Below are 26674 nucleotides of genomic sequence, written 5' to 3'. Positions count from 1 at the left end.
GATTTTGACATGTCAGTTCATATGGTAGATATGTACATACTTGTATCATTCATATGTAAGTATATGCTATAGTCGTCGGATATCGGCGGTTCTGACAAATAAGTAAGACCTTTCCTATTGAAAAGGAAGTATGCAAAATTTCATAGCGATTACTCAAAAACTAAGGGACTAGTTCGCGTATATACAGACCGGCTGGCGGACATGGCCAAATCGACTTAGCTCGTTACGCTGATCATTTATACCATATACGAGTATGTACATATATTCTGAATAGACGTTTCCTTCTGAGTATTACAAACTTCGTGGCAAACTTAATATACCTTGTTCAGGATATAAAAATCACTCAACTGCGCTAATTTTTAATAAGATTCGGATGAACTTCCCACAAAATTAACAAATGTAAAACAAAAATATTTTATTGGTAGTAAATTCGAAAATTTTTTTGAACATCATAAACGTCGAAATAACAAAAATCACAATTTATAAGTTTGGGGTCCGGATCTGTGCAATCATTATGACTTTCTTTCGATAAAAAACATGATCTCGTTTTAAATATGAAATAATCAAGTGTGTTTTCGGCCTATAAAAGTTTTTCCCAAAAATTCTAAACGCACTGAGTAACGGCTCAATACTCTATGCTTCCTCAACTTGTATGATAAGATAACATGTGTACCGGTATGAATTGAGCGTTAAGATACAAATGTGTTGGTAGGGAGGCATTTGTTGATAATGAGCCTTAATTTTTTTTGTTTGGTTGGCATGATATCTGTCAAACATATTCAATAACCTTACAGTCATTGAACAAACAACATCATATTTTTTCATTGTGTTGAAAATGTCAAATTTTGTACCGGAAAGTGATGATTTGCGGAAAGCATTAATTTTTTGTTTCCATCTGAAGTGCTTGTCGAGACATATGGTGATCATGCTCTATCAGAAGCAAAATGCAAAAGATGGTTTCAACGGTTCAGAGATTATGATTTTAATGTGAGAAATGAAGAACGTGGAAGACCACCAAAATAGTTTGAACACGCCAAACTGCAAGCAATATTGGATGAAGATAATACATTGAGTCAAAAGCAAACTTTCTATCTTCCATCACTAATGTTATTGTTGTTAGTAGTGCTAAATAGTTTTGTATATATCTGCAGAGTTGGTCGACTTTGATACACCCTAATATTGCCGTATCGGACCACTATTGCCATTGAGAAATAAGACTTAATGTTAAACGGTTTAAAACCATTTGTTTTATAAGAAACCACATATCGTTTATTAGAAAGAAAACAAAGATAAATAAACTATTTCACTATGAATAAATTAAACTTTTATACACAAATAAAATACAATACAAATACAATTGTCTTGGACAATAATCTATTCCGAAATTTGTGAAGATGTTTTGATGAATCAGTCTGTATGGCAGCTATATCATATAGTGGAGCGATATCAGAGGTCCCGACAAATGAGCAACTTCTTGGGGCGAAAGTCGGGAAGAGGCAAAATTTCAGATCGACCCTTAAAACCTAAGGGACTATCGAGGAAGACCCGAATGATTCCATCCGCCATCGCGCGCAACAACTCGAGCTGTGCTCATTCATTTTATGAAAGATTTTGCGGAAAGAATCTAGGTTTACGCGCTTACAAATTGAAATTGAAACCGAACAACCATCAAGCGTGTCGCACGTTCGGTAAATGGCCACCGACCCGATTTTCACAAGAAAATTTTGTTCAGCGATGAAGCTCACTTTGGGTGGAATGGGTAAGTTAATAAACAAAATTGTCGCATTTAGAGCACTGCCTATTTTTAGTGGAGTTATGGAAAGTGATATGCGTTGGCTCAGATATGCGACTGTCTCTAACGCTAAGTGGCTCCCATCATATCGATAAACGCATAATCAAATCAATGACATCATAATAAATGGAAAACAGGACTTCAGTGACTAGGACGTTTCATCCGAGAGCCTATCTGGTCGCAGCTAAGTTGAGCGCCTCTGTTTAGCAGCGCAAGAAAAGAAAAACTAAAGTCCGCGGTGCCATCTTGCATGAATGAAAAAGAATACCTCTTAACGCACAGATTAAACGTGATTTAGGAGAAAGCACTTCTGCAACCTGCTGAACGAAGCCAATGAAGTACGTGCAGAGAGAATAAACCTAAAGCTCTGGTCAAAAACGAGGTTTCATTAGTAACATCACTAAAGAACAAAGCAGCAGAATTAATTACAGAAATATCTACAATCGCGTTAACGTAAAGTTTATTGAGAGCGATTATCAACTTTTATGTAGAATATGGTCTGGTAATAGTATTGCGATCGATTGAATTTTAAGTTTACTTCATTTACTCCATCCTATCCACATAAAGGTAGTTCCCGTGTACTGCGCAAATATTCCGCAAACTAAACCATAAACAAATTGTTTAGAACTTATAAGTTTAGCTTTAGATCTAGAAAGTTTACAATTTATCAGATACGCACGATTCATCAGATTTTGGAAAAGAACTTAGAGAAACGAGTTGACACCTATCATTTGTGTGTCAACTTTAAAACCGCTTTCATCAGAACTAAAATTACCATAGTTGTTTTTAAACCGCCATGTCTGTATCTCGACCAACCTCAAAGTTGTAGAGACTTCGATTGATTTGTAAAATGACAACCCACACAGAAACACTATTAATATTGTGACGAACACGGATGATAGAACAAAATCGAATCAACGATAAACTGCCAGAAGCAACTAGTTAGCGAATTCGTAGTTGCCAGAATGTTCTAGAAGCAATGTTTTGTTACAGATTTACTATATAAGGGCTGCCGGATTGTGCAGCAAACACAGTTCTAGTTAGAGTGTTGTCGTGATAAGAACAATTGAGACATAAGCAAGAAGTTGTAAGCTCGAATAACGAGCAATAAGTGTTAAGTTGTTGGAATTAGAAATAAAGATAAGTGTGTAGCCATTAAATTGGGACTTTTATTTAACAATCCAGTGATCGAACTCAAGAGTGAGTTACAGGTAGGCGATTTATCGAGAAATCCGTTACAATTGGTGTCAGAAGTGGGATTGTCAAATAAATTCCCAAGGAGATAATTATTTGAAAATGGCCCAGTTTAACGATCTGAAGATTCAACAACTGAAAAAGGAGCTGGAGCAACGGGGTTTGGCGACAAATGGATTAAAAACTGAATTACAATCACGGTTGAGAGAGGCCATGGAGGCGGAAAACATTAATGTTGAGGAATATGTCTTTCACAAGGAATTAGAAGAAGAGACAACAAAGATAAAAGAAAAGGAAGGGGCTCAATGCTCGTCAAAGATTGTGGACATAAACATGGTTTTTGCCGCAATATCGCAAATATCGACACAAATTAAAGAACAGGATGCACGTATAACCCAACAAATAGCGGAGGTGTTATCACAAATGTTGACACAACAATCCCAATTGTCCTCGTTAGAAACGCGGTTGGAAGAGCAGTTCGCAGCACAAGTGTCCTCGCAGTCGGAAGAACTGAACGGGCGCATGTCAGCGCAGGTGTCCTCGCAGTCGGAAGAGAAGGAAGCGTGTGTACCAGTACAAGGGTCCTCACAGTCGAAAGAGCTGGACGTGCGTATGTCAGCGCAGGTGTCCTCGCAGTTGGAAGAGGAGGAAGCATGTGAACCAGTAAAAGGTTCCTCACAGTTAGAAGCTTGGATACCAGCACAAGTGTCCTTACAGTTGGAAGAGCAGGAAGCGTGTATACCATCACAGGTGGAAGATCAGCATAAAATTTAACCTGAAACGGATGACTTTTTGCAAAAAGATCCAGAATTGGAAGGTGCATTACATGAAGTGGAGTTGAACCAATGTACAACGATTGGAGAAATAACTACAGGAAGGCCAGTCACAAAATCATATTGGGCAGAACGGAGCAGTTTAAAGTTACTGTATGGCTGCTTGCATCGAGTATGGAAAAGCGAAAATGGGCAAACCTTCCGAGTACTTATGGTTGTTCCAAGGGTTGGAATTCCTGATGTTCTTAACGTGCAGTACAAATGTCCAAGAGGAGGGCACTTAAGAGACATGAAATCATCTCGAGAATCATAGGTCCATATTTTTTCAAAAATGAAGCCGATCATAATGTTACAGTCAGCGCCATAGAACCATGATTAAAGGCCTTTTTTTTGCCTGTATTAGAGGATGTTGACGTGTACAACCTCTGGTTCCAATGGCCTCCAAGATCGTGCGATTTATAAATCTAAATCAAATAAGCCTGAGACGATTGACGAATTGGAAGAGTATATTCGGCGCGTTATTGCTGACATATGGCCGCAATTGCCACAAAAAGTAGTCGAAATTGGGTATTTCGGCTGGTATTTATTCAAGTCAATCGCGTCGGTCTCTTGCCCGCAATTATTTTTAAAATATAATGGCAAACCCTTATCCTCACAATAAATTATTGGCCATAACTTTAAACTATATATATATATAAAGTATATATATATATCTTCATAAAAACCAAAATGTAAAAAAACGCCGTTTATAAAAAGCTGTTATAAGTTGAGTGTTAAGCAATCCTCACAAATATATATCGCGTACAAAAATTCCTTTAGTATTAAAATCCTATTAGTGAGAAACATATAAATAATACACAGAAACACTATTTAAAGGCTCCACCTGTTTGCAACGGCGAATATTGCACAGTATGGAACAATTTCTGAAAACCAAAATTCAGCAAAAATGTATCATTACATTATACAATATTCTGTCCTGTAAGGATTTGTGAATGGTGCCGAAGTTCCGTTTTGCAAAAAATTTCTTTTTCTTACCGATTTTTTAATAGGAGCTGTCAAAATTGGACAATGGGCATGACACCGCTAACTTTTAAGTGAAATCACATATCTTGGGACCTGCTCGGCCGATTTCAACCAAGTTCAGCACATAACATTCCACTGACATTCCTATGCTATAGTGCGCAAGTGGGCGAAAGCAGACTACAACCATACCAATATATATAATGCAATTTTAAATTCCATTGATTCTTTGACTTTCCAGTCTGCAAATCAAGTTCCATCAAATGTATCGGGATAAAACTTTACGCGAATAATGCCTCTAAAGTATGCCACCTTATGACCAAAATTGTCCAAATCTAACCAAAACTGTTCAAGCCCCTAGATACCGAATATGTGCCTATAGTTAACTTTTTACCGAAAATATCGGTTAATGTGAAGGATATATATTTCATATAATAAAATAAATAAATGAAACTTTCGATAATAGTATGTCTTTGTGTCAAAAGTGGGTTGAATCCGATCAATACTTCCTTTAATATAAAATTTTGCCAACACCTGAAGTAATTTCCCGGACTTTGATCCTTGCAAGTTGCGAGAGTATAAAATGTTCGGTTACACCCGAACTTGGAACTTCCTTAATTGTTTTTGTTTCCGAATGTTGACTGTGGCATATGGTGAAGCTACCTTGGACAAAAGCAACGTTTAACGGTGGTACAAAATATTCTAAGAGGATCGAGAAAATGTGAACGACGAAGAGCGCGGACGCCGAGCACGTTAACAACAGACTAAACCATTAATGAAGTGAAGAAAATAGTATTGGCCAATCGTCTAATAGATGAGGTGCCTTAGTAAAACCCTGGGAGCACTTTATTAGTCTGTGGCATGTTAGTGGTATTGGCAAAAAATTGATAAAATCGGGTCAATTTATATATAAAATTGCTTCAAAATATGTTCTCGAGTATAACTGACTAATTCCCTTTCTCTATCCTTAATATATTCCATAAAAGGAGTTTCGTTTTTGTACCTGTATTTAAATCGTCCAAGTTGGTCAAAATGAGTGATATTTTCATGGAAGTTTTCTTAAAAATTATATGGTTTAGCGCTAAATTAGAATGGAATTGGTTTATACCTTGGACTAACCCTCATATCCCTAATATAATGATCCTCTGGTTGACGTTTTCCTAATCAACTCAATATATTAAATTTAACTTATTCGGTCGAGTTAATATCAAATACCTATATCTCATTTGAGAGTGTTTTTAATATAATTTTAGCTGACGCGAACTCAAATATAGCAATAAAGCTAAGTCTAGTTTATGGCCGTCAATAAAAGTCAAGAATATATCCGTTCCTGTATATGGCGACTGATTTTGCTGACGAAAAATTTACCCAAAGAGAAACTTGTGAAAATCGACTGTCCAGTTTTTTGACACAATAGCCGAGGGTTGGGCGTGGCATTATAAATTTAACTTCAAATGGCAAGAAGTATTTTTACAAGACCTTATATATAAGTTTGTGTACACTCTTAGCGTAATTTTGGCCATTTTAAGGGTTTCTTAATTATTTACAGCTTTATTAGATAACCACATTCATCAACACTTCTGGACGATATTTAAATAACAAAATGTATAAGTATTTAATTTACTTTCAGATCAAGAATTTCTGACATCTTATTTCACCTTGCGAAAGAAAATTTACACCGTCCATGAATGACTGAAGAAATTTTATGAGATGATTTCATTTTAGAGACACATTCAAAGGTTTGACATTCCCTGTACACCTAACTCTGTTTTTACACAGGACATTGGTTCCAGAAAAAAACATGTAAAAGAAAAGACGTTGATCGTATGCATAAATAGGTGATTGGTTCCCTATCTTTAAAACATATTAAAATTAGTGAATAACAAGGATTATGTAAAACAGCTATGTTGTTAACAAATATAATAGGTTATTCAAAATTAAGAAATAAAAAAAGATGTAAAGTTTGATTTCTATCTTTTAATTTGTATGGTAGCTATATGTTATAGTGATCCGAACTGAACAATTTCTTCGGATATTGCACCATTGCTTTAAACAATAATTCATGCCAAATGTCTTGACGGTATCTTGTCAAACGAAAAGTTCTCCATACAAGCATTTGATTCCGATCGATCAGTTTGTATAGCAGCTATATGCTATAGTGGTCCGCTATCTTCTATTCTGACAAATGAGCAGCTTCACCTCGTCAAGCTTATCATTTATATATACAAGTTTCCTTTATAGGCAACTTAATATACCTTGTTCAGGGTATAAAAATTAAAATGATAATCATACATACAGGAACATATGTATGAAAATTTAATTGCTGCCATCATCAGTTACTCGCTTGCTTGTAAACTTTTTGGGGATACAAAAAGAGAATTCCTCTAAATTTTTGATATGAACACTTTTCGTTAAAATTATTAAATCTGACAAAATTAAAAACAAAATAAAGCCCAAAAAATTTTATTTTCAAACCGTGTAAAAACAGAATTAGGTGTACTACCATTCTCTTTGAGTTTGGCCTCAGCCGCGTCCTAAATAAAAAAATAGGACATATTTTTTAACTAATCAAATCGAAACAATAGTACTAGAATCATTATAAAAATACATTCGTACCATCCATTCTTATTTGAAGTGATGGATTACGAGCAAACTTCCGGCTGATTGTCAGAGACAGTCGTGGTAGAAAACTCAAAACTCTTATTAGGTTATTTTGGCTTATTTTTTGGGGTTGGAAATTACTTGTAAAAATTATCATCCCTAAACAACAAGCAAAAAACGAGGCTAGTTTCATAAAAAAGTTAAATAATTTCATTATAAGAATACAAAGGGTGTGAAATGTTTAGAAGATGTGGAAAAAAATCATTAAAAATACAAAATCAAACAAAATCAGTATATTCCGATATATGTAGAGACTTTTTTTGTGAATTGAGGCCCTTTGATACCAAATTAGCTAGTGATATTTGCAAAGATCTCATTAAGAAATCGAGTATATCGACCTACATATACGAGATGATATGAAGGGCGTATCTACGAAAATATGCAACAATTTCATCTTTCTTTGTTACCATCATATGTTATGAAAGAAGTATACATATGTCAGCGGTACGTAATATAATGTATGAATGATTTTCTTCTTTAAACAACGAACAACAAAAATCATAATAAATGCGCTTTCACAAATAATGGATCTCAACCTTAACTTAAGCGAGTTATTGAAAGAAGTTTTGAAAAGCTTGTAGTAAATAAAAATATTAAAACCCGAAATAATTATAATAAGAAACATGAAAAAATGTTAACTTCGGCTACAATACCTTTCACAAGTGCATTTTTTATCTTGATTTTGATCGGTTAATTTGTATGGCAGATACATACTTGAACATCACATATTGGTCCGATCTTTATATAGATTACTACTTATAGCTTCTGTACATAAATTGTAAGTGAAATAGGTGTGGCATATTAGTTTGTTTGCTGGCATATTGCAGAAAGATATTAAGAATATTTTTGAGTAACTAAAACAAATTTTCAGCGCCACAACCAAATTAAATCTTAAGGGGTTACATCCACTTGTGATTTCGAATAAATTTTTGTTTTTGCATATATAGCGAATTTACTCTTATTTAAGAATATTCCCCGAATTTGATCCGGCAAATAGTATCGGAGATAGTGTAATCGACTCCCAAAACTTTAAACGCGTCAATGTGGAAAATTTTTCCAAAACAGTTAGGCACATCGACGCGGCCTTTTTAGACATATTTGTCAGGTAACAATTGAAGGAATCATATTTTTGATAATAATATCAATCTTGTAAGCCCCTCTGGAGTTTAAGTTTTTTCACAAAAAAAAAAAAATTTATTTGGGATGCCGTCATTTTGCAAAATGATCAAAAACTAAAATGTTGACTAGTCCTTCGATATTTACCTTTATTCATCTATTGTAATAAATTTATCGGTTTTTGGATTTCAGATAATCTTCACCGCCAGACACCTTTTTTCGGCGGTCTTCTTGGCATTTTTTAAAATGAATCGCCGATTATTAAAAAAACATTTAGTACATTTTTTAATTATTTATTAAATAAACCTTTTAAGAAAAACAAAAAAAAAAATGGCGTTTTGTTTGAATTGCAAGCATTTTTATAAGGCTGAGACAAGTTTTAATGAGACAGAATATTTTTCCCATAACAAAAACAACTCCATATTTAAGATATTCCATTTATCAGTTGATAATTAGTTGATACAGAAAGAAATGAATCATAAAGGAACAACATATTATAAATCACTTCTCCAACTTTATCAGTCTTCTTTAACAGAACAAAGCATTTACATTTCTTCAAATGAAAAATTAAGCAACGCACTAAATAAACTATTTGACAACATTTTGCCAAATAATATAAATCCTATTCTAAATTTTACTTTTAGTTAAGTAGGTTTTCCAAGCTTCCAAGAGGAATTAAAGATAATGATATGAAAAACAACATAAATGATAAAATAGATACTAAAAGAAATATTTTATATAATAAAAAACCAATTTTTTCGGCAAAGTTGCAAGTTTATGAATTTGAATATTTCTAAATATCTAAAACATTTTTTTTGTTTTCAATTTTATATTGTACATATAACAAATTTCAAAACTTTTTGAAGTTGTTTAAAAACCATTACTCGATGAAATGCGGTATTTTACTTGAAAATTTTTACATTCCTCTCTCAATAAGACAATGAACATGAAATTTAAAGAGAAGAATAAATTGTTTCTTAAACAAATATCAAAAGAAACTCAAAAGTAGGCGTATCTAGCTAAACATTTTCTATAACAGTTAAGCATCAGCTTTATTTGTGAAATATATAAAATATTTTTGGTTCATGGTAAGAACTTTGTTAAGTAAAAAAATCTAGGTGTTATAAGAAAAACTTGCACTACTAAAAATTCAAACTAGCACCGAATCAACTTATAGATGCTCGTTTAAAGAATTTTCAGCTGATACTGCCTTTCGAGACCTGCACTTGAGTTCGAACAGACAGATCCAGATTTATATTCTGCTATGGAACGTTACCTCGGCAGTGTACCCAAAAATCAACAACAACAAGGTGTTTTACACGCACGCAAGGTTAAAGCAGTTGACAATTTTTGAAACACAAGAACATACGAGTATGAAGATTTGATGGAAAACAGTTTCTTTTTGTAATCTTATTTAGTCTAATTAGATCATTGTTTGCACCACAACTTGTATAATGTATCTTCATTCAAAAACTTATCTAAGAATTGTACGAAATTGTCTATAGCACACATTGTTTGCTTCCAATTTTTTTATTTTCGAACTTCTTAAATTGTAAATTTTTATTTTTGACCAAGACAATATATTGAAAATATATAAGTCCACGCATAAAGTCCAAAATAAAATGTAACTCAAAATTATTTGATATTTTTCAAAAATGGTCACGTTATTGCTGTCAAAACTAAAACGGTTATTAACATTAAAAGTCTGTGGTACTTCATAAACGTCTATGCAATTTTCGAAATACTTTTTTTTGGCCAAAAAATAATTGTAAAGCATGCATTTTTTCACTAAACTCATTTGAGATGCCGGAATTCCAACACTAGTTACAACACTTATGTTACACCAATAGTCACGTGTTGGCTTAAAGAGTCTGGTCCTGCAACATAATGATGGGTATGATGAATGAAATAGTCGAACATTATGCTATAGTAAGTCGATGTGACACTTAGCAGCGGCATTATAACAATCACAACAACTGCAATAACAATAGTAAAGCGTTTTCTTATTAAAGCGGCCTAAACTCGAGCATTTTTAGTCCAAATATTTATAATGTAACTAAAGCATTAAAGACGCGAAAAATATGAGGACGCCGCATATGTGCGTCCTGAGCCGTAAATCGTGAGTCGAGGCATATGTGTGCGCGTTTATGCATGTGTGTGTGTGTTTATGGGCGTTTATGGATGTATGTATGTGTGTGTCCGCATGTGTGCTCATGCATGTGTGCGAAAAATTACGATACTCGCGCGTATAGAGCACGATACGACGGAGCCGGAGCCATAATGTAAGCTTAAATAGAAAAGCATGAAAAAGAAGACGAGAAAAAAGAGAAATAATAATAAAAATCGTCTGACGAACTTGAAATTGAGAGTAGTAGTAAAAATAAAACCGGAATAAAAGTAGGGAAAATACCGAACAAATAGAAATGGTGAGCAAAACAGCACACAAGACATATAAAAATATATATCAGCGAATATAGAGAGTAAATGTCAGTAGTAGTCAGTTCTTAAGAAAGCGGAAAACAACCAAATAATATATAAAATGGAAAAGTCAGCGAAAGGGAAATTCTGTTTTATTTTTATTTTTTTTCCTACTTCTTGTACTTCTTCTTGTGCCCTTAGTTGCAATAACCAGCTTAGACGTGATGATATACGCGTACTTAACGCGACGCACTAGATCCTGATTTTCGTAATACACACAATCGGTCAGCGGTTTGTTTTGATAATTTTGTTTTTATATGGAAAATATGAAAATCAATTATGGTTGTGATTTGGTATTAACACCGTGCGAACGTACCAAAGCTCACTGGTGCTTGATCAACACTACAATAACGCACTTTATCGTGACGGTCCGTCCAACGCGTATGACGTTACGTATGCAAGTATTTAATAGTAGGCGGTTTAAATACACATTGTCTTAACGGTGATCCACAGATTAGCAGCAAAAGTTTGAGACTTTCATTAATTGCGTTCGGAAGTCATACGATAACGTGAATCCATCATTTTGGTGCAACTATTTAGCGTGTGTTGGATAATGTTTACATGATATCAAACAAAATTTGTGGTACTGTTAGCGTTAATATACTATATATAACCCGATATGGACCGATTTACGAAACTCTGTCATTGCCGACAATCGCACGATTTCAGTCATTACGACCGACACATCAACCAGCCTACCAGCGACCTGGCAAGCGTGCAACCAACGATAAACGACAACTGCGACGACGCCGATGATGAACAAATTACAAATAAAAGATGATGCCAGAAGACGATGACGATTAGCGCCCAGGCAGCCAGTAAGCCATCGAGCCAGCCAGCCAGCTAAGGAACGGCATGAAATAACGTTGCTGTTGATGATGGTGGCAGCGGCGGCGGTGAAGTCTGAAGTAGTGGTGAGAGCGAAAAAATTGGAAAAAAATCCATACACACACATATATATATACATATACACAAGCTTATACACTCAGGAACTTATACACACATACATAGACAAGAAAGTAAAAGAAAAAATCGAAGTACATATAAACAGAACAAAACGGAAAAAATTGTGTACAGTGGGGAAAAATAAAGAATTATATCTGCAAAAGGTTTGCAGCCAAGAATCACTTCTTAGGCGAAGTGCGCGGCGTATAAAAAACAGCAATCGTTATGTACTAACTGACATACAAACAAATGCACATAAATAAGCGTAGATTGGTGTGTCTGTTTGTTAGGTTGTTCGTATGCAAACCAGCAAATGAATATGGGAAAGGGCAGCACCGAACAGGTTCTGGTGGGCTAATTTCTTTCTATACCAACAAGTCCATGTATTGACGTATAACCGCATTTGTTGAGCGGCAACTCAATTATTCTACGGACTATAACGGTTATAATATTGTGAGGACCTATATGCAGGAGAATACAAGCAATATTGTGAATTTTCAATATTTACCATATACAAATAACTGATACTCGAAAGTATATAACATAACCTAAAACTAAACTGGAAGCTTTGGTTGGTAAAAGATTTAGAAATAAGCTTTAATTCGGTATTAAGTTCACACAAGCGATAAAAAGTATTATTTTAAAGTTTCTACAATCGATACTCAACACTTTTCAACATAACCCGGAAATTGCAAAATAAAACAAAAACGAAAAATTTTAACGCAAAGTTTATAATGTGATTTCGACTTCGGTAGGTAGACCTCAAAAAGCCACTTAAATATTTCTAAATTTCTGAAAGCAATACTCAAAAAATTTCGACAAAACCTAAAAATTTCTGAATATTATACTGCTGACTGCAAAAGACGCAAATAATAAGCTTTATTTTTAAGTTCGATACAGATTTTCTTTCCGAAGTTTTATTATAACCTCGAACCTAAAGACTGAATTCTTATTATTTTCACCATTTATGTTCAATATTTTTGAACATATCCAAGATATTTGAAAAAAAAATCTGAAAAGATTTACATTAGTAAGTAGTTAATGAAATATATGCGGTGTAAGAAACCCTTATTAGAAGATCGGTATAAAGCGACCAAAAGCGATGTTAATATTTCTTTGATATTTCCACAGCGAATACCAAAAATTTTCATACATAACCTAAAACTTGGCAAAAATTTTCGAATTTTACTTGATCGAAAAATAGGTAATAGAACAAATTGTAATCTCTAGCTTAGTTGAAAAACTGGTGGACCTGCTTTTGAAAAACGTTTTTGGAGGTTTCATAGCAGCAATCCGAATAAAATATGTTCAGATCTGAACAAAACATAAACCAAAATGTCGGATACAATTGACCTGTGATTGAATCGAACAAAAAAAGGTTCCCCAAAAAGCTTTGCCTAAAAAGTTCGAAAACCATTTCTAGCTTTTCCGTTATCAACCGAGGTGTCATTATTGTTAGCGGAAAAAACTCAAGTACAACCGGATCAAGGTATTATATTGGCAAATATAATCTCTGCAATTATAAATGGACATATAGTCAGCGTTAAATCTCCAGAAATTTTGTTCTCACTAAATTTTCGAGAATCTGCTGTCTTGGAAGATGGACCGAATTTCTTAATACACAATTGGAAAAAAAAGCTTTCGGACAACTTGAAGTTGTGTATACGAAATACACGTACACTCGGACTTCGCAAGACGACAGAGGTGAAGGCGCATAAAAAAAAACACAAAGAACGAAACGAAACTTCATCTTTAAAAACAAAAAAGGCAGCAGCAGCTAAATGAGAAAACTGACAGAAAAAAATAGTATACTGGCGATTCATTTAAACACCCAATAGGCCATGAGACTGCAACTAGTCAGCAAGCAACCCGTATATCCTCAAACCATACAATGCACAGCAGCGCCCAGTGGAAAAAAGTCGGGAAAAAAACGGCTCATATACTCGCTCATTTAATACATAAAAAAGTTTTGTAAAAAAATGAGTATAAAGAAAAAGGCAAGTTTACGAAACATGGGCGAAATCTACGACAGCGGTGAGAGTCAAAGAGACGAAAGAGAAGACAGAAAAAAATTGAAACAAAAACACAAATGACACAAGTTGTCGCTTTGCCGACCGGGCTCTAGCGCTGGCACTGGCTCTGGCGCTGGTCGCTCGCTCGCTTCCATCTTGCTTTCATTTACACAGGTCTGCCAATGTGTCTGACCATCTACGTATCGGAAGTGGAAGGATGATAGCACAGTGGAGCGAATCAATGGTTGCTAACTATAAAAAAAAAGAAAAAAAACAACAACAAAGCGTTTACATATGTACATTCATATATATATATATGAATATATATATATAAGTATGTGTATGTGTGCACCTGTATATAAAACATATGTAAGTAATTAACACACGCAGTTTCATATTAAGACAAACTAATAGCGGTAATGACACAAATACATATGACTGCTTGCTTTGTATATAATATAATGAGTAATTAATCAAAGCGAACGCTTCATTTGCATCGAACGGAATTTTTGGAGATTTTCGCCACAATTCATTATGACTTCACTGAATTACATAAGTTTCCAATTCATAATATGTACAATTAAATTTCACTGACTCAAGGTCTTCATTCAAGCAGCGCCCAAGTGAAATATGGGACCAGCAGTGCTATATAAATATATATATGTGTATGTATGTGGGTGTAAAAGCTTATAAATGTGTGAGTGCGTGTATGTGCATGCATTTACAGTTAATCGGTGAGGGTGGAAAACTAACTGAAATCGTGAACCTGGACATAATACTCATACACGGGACTACAACAACAATGCACCAACACACCTACACGCGCACACATACCCATGCATAGTACATTTGCCAGCGTATAGTTAGTTTTATATGATACTTGCAAAACATTAAACGCGTTCACCAATTGTTTTTTACAGCATTTTTTTACACTGTCTTGTAGTTGCTGCAGCTGTTATTGTTTTTGTTGTTGCTATTTTTTCTTTCTCGCATTTAATTTACTTTTTTTGTTCAATAGAGTTTTTCTTTCTCCAAGCGCGCGTTCGGCCACCGCCCGCCCGTCCACACTGTTCTATACATTATTTCTTGGACACACGACACAAACGGAACTATATTTTCATTTCACTCAGACATAAGACCGCAACACCCCTTACCTCCCCCAATCATTGCTATTCTGAGTTAAGATTAAAAAACAACGGGCAACGGAAAAAAAGCGAAAAAAAAAGAAAACCAAACAACAACGACTCTTTTAAAAAATTCTGCACAGAAAATAAAAATTGAGAAGGCAAAGGCAACAACAGTAACAACAACATCGGCAGGCAATGTGAGCATGCAAACGTAGAGAAAAATTGTAATAAGGGCAAAGAAATGTATGAGCGAGCAAGCGGACTGGCGGGCAGACGGGCGGTCGGTCGGGCGTTTGAGCGGTCAGGTGGTGGGAGTTGTGGCAGCCACCCTCAGTGGTTGCATAAAATGAAAGCAAAGTCATAAGAAACCGAAATGAACAAGCGAGCAAGAAGAATGGTGGTTAATGGGGAAACCGACGAAGGAAGCCATACAAGAGAAAAAATTGAAAAAATGCCAACTACAGTATAACAACAATAATCATGACAATAGCAGTGATATGCACACATACATAAGACACACACGTACATGCATATGCACAAAAGTAGTTGCCAAAGAACTCGGCTTACATACATTCTTATACATGCACATACATACATACATATCTACGAATATATCAATGAGCCTTTGTGTATATGTGCAAGGTATTTGCATACATATTCATTCATTTACACATACAGACACACACACGCACACGTGCAAGCGCACATTGAAATCTCAACGAAAAAATGCTTTTGACGCACTAACACAAACGAAAGTATCAAAGTTGCTAGGGGTTTCCGCCAAGAATGAGACAAGTTTGAGGTACAGTGGGACGAATGTTGGAATTTGTTGACGAAACTTAATTAAAATGCCATAAAAGTATCGATTTATCGAGTGAAAATGAGATGATTAGTATGTGTGATTTTAATTTAATGTAAAAATATTATTAATTTAACGAAAATCATCAACTCTAAAATTCGAGCAGTTTATAATGTAGCTTTTATTAAGTGGTTACATGAGTTTAATGGCTTTTATATATTACTTAATCTTATAACATCTCTAGAATATTGTCCTAAATACTCAAGTTGATTCGAGTAAAAGTTTTGGAGATAATGCCTTGAAAAGTTGCGTGCTCGAGGTCAGCTATATAGTCATTTAAAACTTTGAACACGTTTTTCTCGAAACTGTGTCGTTTCCATAATTTCTCGCGAACTACTCAACCGATCTTAATGAAATTTGGCACATGTCTTTGAGATATAATTTATTTGAACGAAGGATTTTTTTTACAATTACAACTATTTAAAAAAATATTTTTTTTGCAAAAACGTATACCAAAAACACAATTCTCAGTTTTTTTGTTTTTCATTCGTCAAATACCTAGTTTATGGTCTTAATTAAAACACGTATCTTTTTTTTTGATAATCCTGCAAGAAGTTCTGCTGTCAATACGGAGGCACCTTTTTTTCGAGAGACTGTCGCAAATGACGTCGTAATGGTCGAGTTTTGAATATTTTCTTTCGAAAATTTCATAAAATATTTGGAATAATAAAAAGTTTGAGAAAAATATTTAATTTTTTATATGAATATTGAAAATAGACGTTTTTTGCTTGATGAAACCCATGTAACTCCTTAATAAAAGATATTTTTGTAACAGTTTTTTTTATAAAAAATATGAAAATAAAAAAATTACTATATTAGTATATATATTTTTTATAAACCACGAGCTTTTATGAAAAATTTTGGGAAACAAATTTTTATTGAAATAAAAAATGAGTTTTCGTTATAAAAACAATGTTTTATGAAGAACTTGTGTTCCAAAACTATAATTTAAAAACTTTGAAAACCTATCTTTGTTAGTATTTTTTGAATATTCCGTATATACACAAACTATTATAAATATATGCATTTAAAAACAATTTCATTATTAATAAAAAAGTAATATACATATATTTCCGGTTTTGAAAATAACACAAAAAATCCATCAGAACCGGGAATGACTAGTTCTATTAAAAAATAAGCATTAAAAAATCATTTACAATTGTTTTATAATTTTATCGATAAATGCAAAATGTCATCTCTAAGTAACTTTTATGGTTTCTGAAGGCACAACTGAAAAAAGTGATTTTTATACGCCTGGTTAGTTCAAATTCCATTTAATACCATTAAGGCTGTTCTTTTGATGTCGAAAAATTATATACCCAAGGCCATAGGCAACTAACTGATCGAAAAATCTTTATTAATATTAAATCAATTTTTATTTTTTTCCTTTAAACATTTTAAATCGGATTGTAACATAGACTAAAGCACTTTTGAACAGTTATTGTCTTGTCAATCTCATAAAATTAAATAAATAATAATAAAAAGTTAATGAAATGATTAAAATTTATATGCTTATGAGTATATAATCTTGAAGCTCTCATTTTAAATCGTAATAAGTTCTGGTTGTTGTTGTAGCGGCATAAAACATGCCTCAAATAGGTTTTAGGAATACTACCGAGTTACGGTACTTAACCGAATAAAGATTTGGATCTATTTCGATTACTTATCTGGTTTTTTATACTGGTTGCGAATTAACTTTCGTCCTCGATGTTATCAATAAAATTAGTTATTGGTTAATATGATCGTAAGAACTTAATTTGCAAGAGAGAACACTTCATCTTAATTAATTGAAAAATATTAAACTATAAGGTTCTAATCCATTCCATGGATTATTTATGTAATATTTTAAAAAATAATACATTCTTTTTTACTAAAAAAAAAATTAATTAAAAATATTTTATGAAAAAAAGTACAAAAACCAAAACCAAAAAAATCTGCGCTTTCTCACTTTGAGATATTAATTTATGTCAGCGCAAGGATACATTTTCCCCCGCATAGTGGTGCTACAGTCCACAGTTAGCAGTTAGCAATTCTCCTCGAATCAGCTCTTCCTGCTTGTCTCGCTCATAAATATACAAACACACAAACATATCTACAAATACATATTGTTGCAATAACAAACGTCATTGCGGTCGGTCAACTGGGGTATCCCGTACGTTTGGTTGAAGAAAAGAAAGGTTGTACAAAGAAAAAATTGCAGTACAGAAAAAATAAAAATAAAAATGGAAATACCAAAAACAAAACACTCGTAGAGAGAATAAAAATTAGCAGAAAAAAATGTATAAATACATACAAAAACACTAATACTCAGCCAAAGTGAAAAGCACACGACAGGACTTGAGCAGAAGCTTTAAAAAAAACACACACACTGTATATATGTATGTAGCTATCTGCACATGAGTGTACTACAACAAAAATTCTGCTGGCACATATACTCAAATGTCGTATGCTTCTCAATGTGTGTATATGTGTGTAAATGGCGGTGTTCGGCTACTTCTGCTGAGGAAGAGAAAGAAGATGATGATTCGACTAGAGACGCGAGAGTCACCCTTAAGAAGGGTCAAAGTGGGGGGCTGGCAAGCAAGCATGCAGGCAGGCAGGCAACAACATTGGGGCAGGCAATCGAAAGGAGAAAAAATTTTGCAATATAAAAATGGAACAGCGAATAAATGAAACAAACCAACGAACTGACTGGAACGAAAAGGTAGAAGGAGATAGAAAGTGCGAGCGTCGGCAAAGACGACTAGCGTCTGACTATTGGAGCATGGTTAAAATTCCGCGACACCATTGCCACACCATAATATCAGCGCCCAACAACTTGGATCGGCATTCGATTGTTTGTGCGAGTATAGTATGCCGGTCTAACCGTCTGCCATCGAAGGTTCGTCTGTTTGCAGTCATACAGTGAAGTGAAATATAAGCAAGTTAAATAAAAACGCAGATGCAGAAACGAACGAACTCTTCAAAAAGTCTGTATCCCAATACATATATATATATATACACACAGGCGTACATACGTACTACATAAGGCTTATACATATGTACGTAAGTGTGTATAAAAACTGTGGCGATGCTGGAAGTAAGACTTACTACCACCACACCTTATCAAATGGTCAAAGGAGTAAATACTAAATATTCAAATTTATGCACATACACATGTACGGACATACATACGCACGAAAAAATGTAAATACCTATAGGCTTGTGTATACCCGTATACACGAAATTGCAAGGGCTTTTCTTGACCATTGCAAGAATCAGAAAAATAATAATCCTTTCCTTGAAGGCGACAAGAACTTTAATTGGTCTTTTTTTTTGTAGCTTTTTGCAATACATTTATAATATTGAGCGTGTAAATAAATTCTGTTTTACAAAATAAATGATGTCACTATCGAGAAAATCTCGATATCAACTAAATTGTCATGCAAGAAGCAGCACTTTGAGGTCTTCATTAAGCATAAAAAAAGAAAAAAAAACAATAATTTAAATGTATGTATGTATATAATAGTTGTATGCTTATGTGTATGTGCATATTATATCTAAAAATAAAGTACCGTTTGAAAATATTTATTAATTAAACTATTTGTTGCAGCGAATGGAAGTATTGATTAATTGGAAACACGAACATCAATGAATTTCAAATAATTTTAATCGTTGCTAAGGGACTTCGAAGCATATAGTTTAAATAACAACAAAAAATTAATGTCAATAATATTTTTGAAGTTCTAAGAAGCACGTCAGAACAGAAAAAGCTTCTCAAGGTAGAGCAACGTCATTACAAAAGATATCGCTAGGCTAGATAATAGAATTTCCTTCGACTAGCCAATTCTACAGCCTACACAAAAAATAAACATAAACACAAGTATAAAAAATATAATAAAACATCCATACATACGAAATAACTAATATTGAAACATGGAAATTAGTTTCGAATGTCCTCAAACCGTTGATCAGCAGTACAATAAATGGGAAATATCGAAGAGCACCATAAACTATAATGGGATTAAAACGAGTTAAATATTATAAATTCAAAAGATGTTTGACAAGGTGATGGCTTTCAACAAAAAATATGTTTATGACAAAAACATTATTTCACAACATAAATATTTTAATTCAATCTAAATTTAATTCATAGTTATTATACCCTGTACAGCATGTATTAAAATTGTCACGAAATTTGTAATACGCAGAAAGAAACCACGGAGACCCTATAAATTGGGTCGATTTAGCCGTGTCCGTCTGTCTGTCCTTTTGTATATATGCGAACTAGTCCCTCAGTTTCTGAGATATTGATCTGAAATCAAGTGCACGTTCTTTTCTTTCCAAGAAGTTGTTGATAATTCACTATAGGATATAGCTGTCATACAAACTGATCGTTTAAACTTGTAAAGCAACCCTTATAAAGAAACCGTTTTTATTTGCCAAGATATATTCACGAAATTTGGCATGGATTTATGTTCTAGACAATGGTACAACCTCCGAACAAATTGGACTATTACTGCATTCGAGGTTAATAGAAAAATTTATCTATTTATAAAATTATCGCGGACTACGTGTATTCGATTTTCGATTGTTTTGTTGCGTTATGTTGGTACTCATATACCTTACTCATGCTGGCAAGGTCGACCATTTTGAATGTTTTCGAATGTTGACTGTGGCATATGGTGAAGCTACCTTAGACAAAAGCAATGTTTAACCGTGGTACAAAATGTTCTCAGAGCGTCGAGAAGATATGAACGAGTAGAGCGTGCCGCACGCCCGTGCACGTCAACAACAGACAAAAATATTAATGATCTGAAGAAAATAGTTTTGGCAATAGTCGAATCACTACTAGAATATAAAAAAAATATTATCTGCAAGTTCTGCGCGAAGAATTCGCCAGAAACGTTAGGATTAGTAGAAGAACAAAAATTGGCTTTTGCTCCATGATAACCCCCGTTGCTTGTACGCGAATATTTGGCCAAAAACAACACTTTAATAGTGCCGCAGCCACCGTATTTCCCAGATCTGGGCCCCTGTGACTTTGTTTTGTTCCCAACACTGAAGATGCCCATGAAAGGACGACGCTACGACTACGATTGAGTAGATAAAAACTGCATCGAAGGAGGAGCTGAACAATATCACAAAAAATTACTTTGAGTGCTTTGAGGATTGGAAAAACTGCTGCCATAAGTGCATTATATCTAGGAGTGATTACTTTCAAGGGGACAAAATAGATATTCATGAATAAATAAACACTTTCTTAAGGAATACCAAATTCGCGATACTTTTGGAACAAACCTTATATAGCGTCATATTAACTTATCGATCAAAATCAAGTCTTGGTATGGAAAACTTTTTATTTGTGTAAATATTCTAGCTTCGGTGCAACCGAAGATAACGTTTTTTCCTCTTTTCAATTACTTGAATTTTCTATCTCTATTGTCTATATTTATTATTCCTCAAGATCCGCAACAAGAAAATATGAACTTATTTGAGAAAATGGAAATTTGCTGGCTCTAATATTTTATATATTATAATATTTGGCATTATTGGCCACCGATAAGGAAAGATGCGAAATGTCATCCAAATTGCAGTTGTTGTGGTTGTTGTAGCGACAGAATTCTACCGAGTTGACAGTCCAGATAAAAATTCAGGTCCGTTCCGCTTACGTAGACCCGACTGTCATGAGAAATTGCTAATGCACATGGGTTTCTGACATAAAAACTCTTTTTTGGAACACCAAACTGTTAAAAATCTAGTAAGAATTATTATACAAGATCATACGACAGTCAGCGAAAATCAGCGCTGTATTTAATTCAAATTCAAAAAAGCATAGCTTTATAAAATTACCCGCGTAGTAATATTTACTCGTTTGTCTGCTTTTTATTTACTTACTACTTTGAAAAATATTTTAGAACATTTTTATTTAATAAATACATTTTCTGTTATAATAAATTTGGAATTTCCAAATTATATTTATTTAAAAACATAAAAATAATAATTTTTATATATTTATATTCAAAAATATTTAGAATTATCAAAATCACATCAAAATTATATTTGGTGTAAGAGAATATTATTTATAAATACATACGTGTCTATTAAAAATTATAACGCCAATACTAATTGTTGTACATATGGTAACTTACTAATTGTATGCTATACATATGTACATATGTATATATCTATATATATATCCGACTTGAATAGAAAATTAAAAATGTGCCAAAAATTTGTAGTAAGTTAATTATTGAATATCGTGCCTCATTTGAGTATTCCAATACTAAAGCGAACGTCTAATTAAGAACTCGAAATCAAAACCTTCTTAAAATCATTTTAAAAAATATATAAAAGTATTCAGATTAATTACAAATTGTTATCATGACCTATTTAAAGTGCTTGAAATATGGTTTACTACAAAAACATATCGCATTTTGAGTTAATAGACAGCTAATTCAGCGAATCCTCAGCTATCGTTAGTATTTTAGTATTTTAGACCGCAAAGTTGTTCTGCCAAAAAGTATATTCCTTAGATAGAGGTGACCGGAAATTACTATGATCTTATTTGTCCAAAGATTATCACCCCGACAATTTTCATCAAAATTTGGGGAATGGTTTCTGCAGCTACAACAATTCTTTTGAATTTAGATTTTAATTGAACTCAATTTCTCTTATAATATATGTATATAGTGGATTATCTCGTTTTAGAAACTCTAGCATCATTAAGAACATGATTTTAAATGTCTAAATGTGATCTCCCGCTCCGGTATCGCCGGAAAAACCTAACCTAAACTATCAATTTTTTATGGAAAACAAGTTTTCATATGTATTTTTATTAAGCGATACTAGCTTCAATTATGGACCAATTTTGATACTTTCTTCTCCCTTTAATATCAACTTTTTTGGGGAAATTCACTTGTCTGAAGTGATTACGGACAACATCTATATTTAGGTGTACTTGTATACTAGGTATTGAAGACATTTACCTATAAGATATACATTTTTATGTGCAAGTTGACAATGATATCCTATCTGCTTAAGCGATATAAAATGTGATGGTAATTAAATTTGTGATTATTATAAAAATTTAAATTATTAGGGAAATTTATACAAAATTTTAATAATATAAAAATTCTGTATAGGCGCTTTAGTGCTTAATTTGCTCACGTTATAGTTGTTTTTGTTGTATGTAGAGCCAATAGCTACCGCTATTTTATGTATGCTGCTCGTTTTGAAATTAGCCTTACTGTCGAACTTTATCAGCAGCAGCAAATTATCAGCGGTAAAGATAAATTTCTTCTCACCAGTATTAATTAATTGCTATATGGTTTTACATAAGAAGAAAAATAGCATATACATATGTTTGTAGATGGTTCGCCTTGTCAAATATGTTGCCAATAAATCTTAATTATACATTTAATTTGTTTCTAGCAACAATTCGGTCAACATATTTTATTGTCTAGATGTAAAATCTGCTCTTGAAAATGAGATCTCCATAGCATCGGAATTGATTTAATAAATTCTTTGCCGCCTGAACTTAACATGAATGAAGACAAGATTCACGAATGAAGTTACTGGTTATAGGACTTACACAGTTAGCAGTTTGTTTTAACACACTTCTGAAGAGTTTTATGAACCTTTTTCTTCATACATGATATAATGTTATTCCTAAAATTTCGGGTATAGAAATCTATGAACGCAGTAAATCACTTTAGCTTCTGCACAAAACTTTTTCTAATATTTTTAATAGCTTACACATGTAAACGAGCAGAATGAGGAACTTTTATAACACCTGCAGAGTTGTTGGAAAAAGCACTAAAACCGTAATTTAGTTAGGACCGTTGAACATACCAAAACGGATTAATTCCTTATCCGGACTCTGGAGAGCTTCGAATTTGTAGCAGTAAAAACTAAAGTAGAGCAAAGGCTTATTTTATTGAGTATAATCCTATTGAGCCATTTTACCAATCAGAACAATTGGGAGTCCAATTTGATAATAGTGGTTTCCAACCAATGTTGCATTTTAGGCAGGAAATGACATTTAAATATATACTGCACTTTCCTTAAAAACGTAATTTGGAAGCATTAATTACATTCTCAAGGCTATTTCGAATAAACAAATAAAATAAAATTTAAGCCAAAAATAAAGGTTATAATACTATCATCTTAACGACCAAATTTTTTTTTTCAAGCTATATCATAAGTTTCTGTCGTTTATTTTGCCGGAGCTAAAGAGATAAAATATATTTTAATTTAATTTTTCCACTTATGTGAGAAACAATAAACCAGATAGATTTTACATTTGTCTTATAATATTTTTTGTTTCAGGGATGCATTGCGATATGAGGTGCTATATTACTGTAGTCAAGTTTTTAATTTTGTTTATACCCTGAACAGGAGATATTAATTTTGCCACGAAGTGTATAACACTCAGAAGGAAAAGTCGGAGACCCTATAAAGTATATATATAAATGATCAGCGTGTTGTGCTGAGTTTATTTAGCCATGTCCGTCTGCCTGTTCGTTTGTACATACGCGTCCCTCAGTTCTTAAGATATCGATCTGAAATTGTACACACGTCCTTTTCTCGCTAAGAAGCTGCTTATTTGTCGGAACCGCGTACATCGGACCACTATAGCACATAGCTGGCATACAAACTGAATGATCAAAATCAAGCTGTTGTAAAAAAAATTTTTTTATTTGCCAAGATGACAATTGAAATTAACGGGTTTTCTTGGTTTTTTTTATGAGCATAATTGGCATCCGGCGGAAATGATATTTTAGTATTACAGTTATAGTAGATAGGTAATATTAATTTAAATTCAATCAACTTAATGTCAAATCGAAAATTACACATATTTTAAACAAATTTTGCTTTTATATATCGGTTATTGCGAAAGTACCATTCTGCAAGTTTTACCAACAAGCTTAGTAAGTATACTGGTGTATGTTTCAGATAGTAAAAGCTTTCAGGGGTGGCTTAAAGTTTTGTGTATTTATAAGCTGCAGAAAAAATGTTATACAAAATTTCCCTTCAAGTTTCTTGTTATAAGAGACAATTTAAAAACCCAAAGGATGACTAAAGGAATGAATGTTCCTAAAGACAACAAATTTTTACATTGGTTAAATTTCGGAGCAATGGTTTTTACGCGTGCATAAAAGCTTCATCGGTTTGTGTCCTAGATAAATTCGAAATAGAATAGTATGCTAGCTTGAGAATCGTCATAAGATAAGTGCGTACGCCATAAGGGTGGATTGAGTTTATTTATATATAATATGTACACTGCAAAAAATTCTGAGTCAGAGTAAATTATGGTAAATTCCCATTGCACTACAAACGCAAGCACTACATAAGATAGCACTGAGCGTTCGTCATAGAATAACCTTAGTGTATTACGCTTTAGACTGTTTACTTAAGCTCTCTTGCAGCATATAAGTAGGCTGAACAAATAAATTACACTGTCCCATATAAGTAATGCGTTATATGCTGTGGGAACTTGTAATGGTATTCACACTTTGATCGCAATATCTCCTTTTTTGGAACATTTATGCGCCAATTGATTGTTTTTTAGACGTTTTATAATTGCTTTTTAATAATTCACATAATTATACAGATTACACGCTGGGAATCTTTAGCATATTATTTTCGATTTCTGAAATATTAATATCATTAAAATTTGTAACACTTACCTGCAATTCAGATTCGGTGACATCAATTTCGCCACGATAAACAAAATCAATAATGGTCTTCAAGTCCGTGAATATAATATCGCCGGGAAGTATGATGGTGGGATGTTTGCAGGGATTTTCCAAAAGCAGTTTTTGAAAATATGATGAGCAGGCGGATAGAACAACCTATTTAAATAAAAAATGGACGATTAGATACTTGAATCATCTAAATATAATAATTATTTGTAATTGTATAAGATTATTATTTTAAAACCTTTAAAATCTATATACTGTATGGATCGAAGCTAAATGTAGTTATTATTTTCGAACATACTGTTGTGGTTAACTGGTGCAGACAATTCAAATTCTATAAAAGTCTTTGATTCAGCCACATTAATATAAAATATTAGATATGCCCAAACTGCTCATTATTTCTTTTAGATTTTTTTCGGTGCTTTTATAATTAAACAGCTTTTTTGTTTTATGGATTTATTTTTCTCTAAATGTAAGTGTATATTTTCAAATTCTTATCGAAATCTGAATTTTTAACATATCATGTCGCTTTCCCCAAATAAGCTGGGGTATGCTGCAGAGTTGACAGACCATGTTCCGATGAAAATATGGATCCATTTCAGTTACATATGTACGAACACCGACCAAAAAATTTCCTTCATTCAAACCAGAAATTTTTTAAATATATAATATCGGTATAATCTACTATAATATAATAATTTAGTCCAGTATAAGTGTAAAAAAAAAACAGTTTTAATTTTAGTATATGCCATAAATATTTCTACCATTTTCTTTAAGCTTACCAAAATTTCGGGATGAAATTTATTTTTGTAATTCAAGTGTATTATTGATAATTTTTTCATACAGTACATAAAAACAACAACCGAATAAATCGTGTAAAAAATAGATGATCTAATTGTATGATTTACATCACTGATTTCCTGTTTCTTCAGAATAAAATTTCGAAATAATATATACCACAAACTCTAACGTTTTTCCAGTAGTCATCAGCAGGTAAATGCTGCGAATTTATCG

The 26674-nt window shown here is 33.2% G+C and overlaps 1 protein-coding gene and 1 long non-coding RNA gene across 5 annotated transcripts in view; one reads left to right on the top strand and one right to left on the bottom strand.

Moving 5' to 3' along the window:
- The window catches only part of psq (pipsqueak), a 49159-nt gene that overhangs the window by 22251 nt on the left and 234 nt on the right, over positions 1 to 26674 (bottom strand). For all 3 annotated transcript variants that reach the window (XM_036376235.2, XM_070109139.1, XM_036376355.2), the window contains exon 2: positions 25649 to 25813. In XM_036376235.2, the coding sequence (XP_036232128.1) occupies positions 25649 to 25813 (165 nt within the window). The remainder of the gene's footprint in view (positions 1 to 25648; positions 25814 to 26674) is intronic.
- On the top strand, positions 17898 to 26652 carry LOC118683652 (uncharacterized). Of its 2 annotated transcripts, XR_004979478.2 has the most exons (3): positions 18644 to 19098; positions 19570 to 20024; positions 26507 to 26652. It is a non-coding gene; the product is annotated as an uncharacterized lncRNA (long non-coding RNA). The 2 variants fall into 2 exon arrangements; XR_004979477.2 differs by lacking the exon at positions 26507 to 26652 and having other exon boundaries at positions 17898 to 19098; positions 19570 to 20346.

Source organism: Bactrocera oleae, chromosome 4 (assembly GCF_042242935.1).
Source record: "Bactrocera oleae isolate idBacOlea1 chromosome 4, idBacOlea1, whole genome shotgun sequence".
NCBI classification, from domain to species: domain Eukaryota; kingdom Metazoa; phylum Arthropoda; class Insecta; order Diptera; family Tephritidae; genus Bactrocera; species Bactrocera oleae.
This window is presented reverse-complemented; position numbering and strand designations above follow the sequence as displayed.